This window comes from Mizuhopecten yessoensis, unplaced genomic scaffold, assembly GCF_002113885.1.
Source record: "Mizuhopecten yessoensis strain PY_sf001 unplaced genomic scaffold, ASM211388v2 scaffold11017, whole genome shotgun sequence".
Taxonomy (NCBI): domain Eukaryota; kingdom Metazoa; phylum Mollusca; class Bivalvia; order Pectinida; family Pectinidae; genus Mizuhopecten; species Mizuhopecten yessoensis.
Window position 1 is genome coordinate 94356 of NW_018408837.1, and position 2229 is coordinate 96584.

The following is a 2229-nucleotide window of genomic DNA, read 5'->3' on the forward strand; positions in this document are numbered from 1 at the left end:
AATTCACGATATGTAAGACCAATTATATTGTGTTGACAGTAGATGCGCCGAAACCTCTCTGAAGGAGAAATTATATTATATTTGTTGTAATTATAAATATTATTATATAATCATCGTTTCAGACAAACCTTATTAATGATCTATCGTATTATATTCATTACGATTAATAAACTAATATCATTGTAAGAAAAGATATAACTATAGATGTGCGTAGGTACAACGCACATACATTCTAGCGCGATTTAATAGTGTGAAGTAACATAACAGAAACATACCATTTCTGTGCCAATGTATCCTCCTAATCCAGTGAAAATGTCTAAATACTGATGATACCGGCTTGGAATGTAATCAAGTCCATCATACACATTTTCACGTAAGGAAACAACAACATTGTAGTCGTCAGCCGTCGTATTTCGGAAGTGTAAACCCTCCATTTGGCCTTTCCATATGATATTTAAATCAACGTTTTATCAGGATATTATTGTTCCGACACATGTATGGATCATGAAATGTCGTTAGCCAATAAAAATTGTGAAAGCTACATTTTACATAATATAATTCAAGATGTGCTACACCATAGTTTGTCGTATACAGGCATGTGTATTGTATTCACTTGTAATGTATGCAAATTAAAATCAAAGCATGAAACTCCACGTTTTCTTGTAACATGTTGTTACCACATTATTATTCTGTCGTAAAGTGTTCTGATTGTATACATTTTAAATTTATTTTAAAGATAATGTAATAACTATGTTTTTGAATACCTGTATTAGTCATCATCACAGATAACAACCCGAATAGCTCAATTAATGTAAATTGAGGGGGCTATGCATTCCTTCGTTTGCTTAATACGAAGCAAGTCCTGGAAATAAATTCCTCATTCAAAGAATTAATACTGCAAGGTTTAAGTTTACATTTGAAAAGAAATCCTTCAAATATGTAAAATTCCTTGAAAAATTATTTCCTTTCCACTGTTTACATTTCAGATATTTTATTGTCCTCCATACCACTCGTTCATCCACTTTGACCTTGTTGCATGGTATGTGTGTATACACGGTTCCTCAAACTTCAGCTCATTAATGTTATTTCTATATATCTTTTAGTACAAAATAAGATAAAATTCCTGAATTTTTTCATTTGTAATGATGATCGAAATGTTACCGGAGCGGGTTTCATTGAAGTTAAAAATATGTCGAAATTGAAAAAAACACACTATACAAATCTCAATCGAAGAATATTTTATGTCAAACTTGTAATTTCTTCGTGGACGTAGGAATTCAACGAAATTGTATCACCAAGAAAATTAGAGAGTACACAGTATGACAGTATTCTAAATATTTTAAAAGATTTCCAATGCATTGTGTACTTTATGTATGTATTTTCCAGATGTCACTCTTAAATAATCATTACACTAATAATATCATGTAAAATCATATTGCAATGTATTCATGAACGCTAATTTAAATTTGTCATTTATATTAATTACTATATAAGGACCAGCATAATAGAAAGCTGCTGTTGACAAATATATTCATAGTTTGAAATTTCATATCGCTAGCAAATATTCTCTCATCAAAAATAAATAAATGGTGTGGTATATTATGCATCTTAACAGTTGATAACACCAGATGGATTCACTCAAATAAATATTTTAACGTCATCTATTTTAACAAGGGTAGTGTTAACAAAACCATTATTTCGAACGCGAAATCGATAAAACGATTCCAAAATATGGATAAAAATAAATTGACTTGGATACCCTCGCAAAAGTAAAAGTAAAATAAGGCTAGTTGTTCCAAAGGCTAAGCATCCACTGCTTCATATACGACGCCCGCCATGTACATTGTAAATCTTAGTCAAATTAAATTGATTTCACGTCCTTTAACCAAGAACTCTGGTAGTGACAAGAAACCCCAAGGCACATTAATGAACATAATCAAAAGATCGACTTTCATATAACATAGCATCATAGAAAATGTCCCTGTGAAATATTAATGAGACTATAAACCTTGTCCACAGTCTTCATCAGGCTGCATTCTTGAAAACCCTATGTTGAAAGCTTGTCTGTCAGCAGTCGACAATTATCATGGAAATCAAGAAATTAAGAGCAAACTCTTTAAAACCGAAACAACTGCGACATGTTTACACCATCGATATGGGAAGCAGGGTTGTTACTATAAAGAAATCGAAATCGATCGGCATATATGATAGAAGCAACATTATAGGGAG

General features: G+C 31.6%; 1 protein-coding gene across 1 annotated transcript in view; it reads right to left on the bottom strand.

The window, feature by feature from the left end:
* LOC110464647 overlaps window positions 1-499 on the bottom strand; it is a 7573-nt gene extending 7074 nt beyond the window's left edge. Inside the window, exon 1 of the mRNA XM_021519983.1 lies at window positions 276-499. Within this exon, the coding sequence (XP_021375658.1) occupies window positions 276-434 (159 nt within the window). The 5' untranslated portion in view covers window positions 435-499. The remainder of the gene's footprint in view (window positions 1-275) is intronic.
* Between the last annotated feature and the right edge of the window lie 1730 nt (window positions 500-2229).